The sequence below is a fragment of the Misgurnus anguillicaudatus genome, unplaced genomic scaffold (assembly GCF_027580225.2).
Source record: "Misgurnus anguillicaudatus unplaced genomic scaffold, ASM2758022v2 HiC_scaffold_29, whole genome shotgun sequence".
Taxonomy (NCBI): domain Eukaryota; kingdom Metazoa; phylum Chordata; class Actinopteri; order Cypriniformes; family Cobitidae; genus Misgurnus; species Misgurnus anguillicaudatus.
The window spans coordinates 10065747-10067618 of record NW_027395279.1 but is presented as its reverse complement, the minus strand read 5'-3'; the positions used below and the strand labels follow the sequence as shown (position 1 = coordinate 10067618).

The 1872-nt window shown below is 34.1% G+C and overlaps 1 protein-coding gene across 1 annotated transcript; it reads right to left on the bottom strand.

Moving 5' to 3' along the window:
- Positions 1-451: 451 nt before the first annotated feature.
- Positions 452-1359, bottom strand: LOC129425774 (ecto-ADP-ribosyltransferase 5-like). The gene is made up of 2 exons (XM_073865095.1): positions 1303-1359; positions 452-1224 (listed from the first exon to the last, which is right to left on the bottom strand). Exons 1-2 carry the CDS (start codon positions 1357-1359, stop codon positions 502-504), a joined length of 780 nt encoding a protein of 259 aa, XP_073721196.1. The 3' UTR covers positions 452-501.
- Between the last annotated feature and the right edge of the window lie 513 nt (positions 1360-1872).

Here is a 1872-nt window from a genome sequence, read left to right as displayed (position 1 = left end):
ACAGGGATTAGACTATAGACTAAAATAAATGTAAAGGCTGTCCAAACTGAAAACAACTTACGCTGATATTAATACATCAGTGCCCTTTGTTTTGCCTCAAAATGCACACAAGTAATGTTTTTAGTAAGGCATCTTTGTTAAAACTAGTTATATTTCCTAATCAAACTAAGGCCTAGTCCTGGCTTAAGCTACTCCCTGTCCAGGAAACCACCCCTATAACTATAATTAAGCCAAATTTTTTTCTAAGTGCAGGTATCCATTATGTATCAAATTATAATTACAAGGGGGGCGGGTAATTAAGGACACAAAATATTGATTTAAAATATTTTATTATTTTATTACAAACAAAACCACAAATATGCAACAAATGTGTTCAGCTTGTGATAAAAAAAGATTTTGATTTGGTTATTACCTAAAGCTGCAATCCTGAAAGCTTGCTTAATATATCAAAGAAAAATGATAATATGTAAATGCTGATCATTCAGAGATAATAACAGTGTGCTATTTCATGGGCTTGACTGATGCCACTGAACAGTTTAAGTTACTTTTTATACCAGTGCTATTCAATACAAACACAGTCTCACACCAGTGAGTATTTTTTATATTAGTGATATTAAATGTCTCGTATGGGGGAATCAACACCTCATTCTGATAACGGTACCGGGAGAATTCTGTCACATTAGCACCGTAACATGTTCTGATTTCAAAACAAGATTTAGTTCCAAACCGCTCTGCTACTTTACGATCAAGAGAGGAGGACGCAAATGAGCCAAAGCGAATCTCTTTGCTCTTGTCACCATCAATTGTATCCCAGGTACCACGATAAGTTAATATGCATCCATTTTGCGTTTGCTTCAGAGTATGTATCGCTCGTGTTAACCAAAAGTGAAGTGAATACCACGAGAATGTATTTTTTTGGTATTTCTCACTACCGGTCCTAACATCCTGATTGAATTCTTTATATAGGCCTGCTACAGCACCAGTATACACATAAATGGCAATTAAATGGTTTTTAGTTAAGTTATCTTGTGGTTCCCGGGTTTCGTTTTTACTGGTATTCCAAGCAGTTCCAAAGCCTGATTTGTTAGCAGCGATTTCTTTCTTTTGAAATTTTTCCTTCACCAGTTTTTTCATCTTGCTTGAACAGCCATCATACCGGTCATCAACTGAATCCAGTGCCATATTTAATGAATATCTTTGTCCTTTAACAGCCCATCTGTCATCCTATATCCAAAATTATATTAACCTTAGTGGTAATGTAATTATGTTTGTACAATATACAGACTTATAAATCAATCTTACCTGTCCTAGGACAACTTTACTGGTGACAATGAGAATAAGAGCTGCAGTGGTCAACATCCTGATTTAGTCTGAATCCTCAGATGCACAACGAATGAAGATCGGGTATGAATACAATAAAGTCAAGAAACTGCAAAAGACAACAAATACAACATTGCATTGTATTACATACTTATCCAAAATCTTTGCACATTACTTAACTGCGAACACTGTAGCTACCTGTCGTTTTCTGATTTTAAACATTTAGTTTTTAAGCAAACATTAACTCTAAATATATAATCAGGTGATTTTTCAAAAAAAAAAAAAAATGCTTTAATAGTACCAAAAGCTTGTAATCATAGTGGAACCATTTTTAGAGAGCTACAGAACACATACTTTATATATCACCTCTGAACAAACATAGGTGGTGCTAAAGCACAATTCTTTTAAGGGTGTTCAAGATTTCATAAATAGAGTAAAAAGTCTCAAAGTTTAAGTTCAGTTGCATAATTAAAGTGTATAGAAAGTTAAGATATCATACCTGTTGCATGAAGAAAGAGTGGCAATGAGGAACAAACTCAGAGGGTTTTATAC

Excerpts from the sequence above, each read along its gene's own strand:
- LOC129425774 (XM_073865095.1), bottom strand. The coding sequence starts at position 1,359 with ATGTTGACCACTGCAGCTCTTATTCTCATTGTCACCAGTAAAGTTGTC. Across the intron at positions 1,225-1,302 it reads GTAAAGTTGTCCTAGGACAG|GATGACAGATGGGCTGTTAA; the intron begins GTAAGATTGATT and ends TTTTGGATATAG.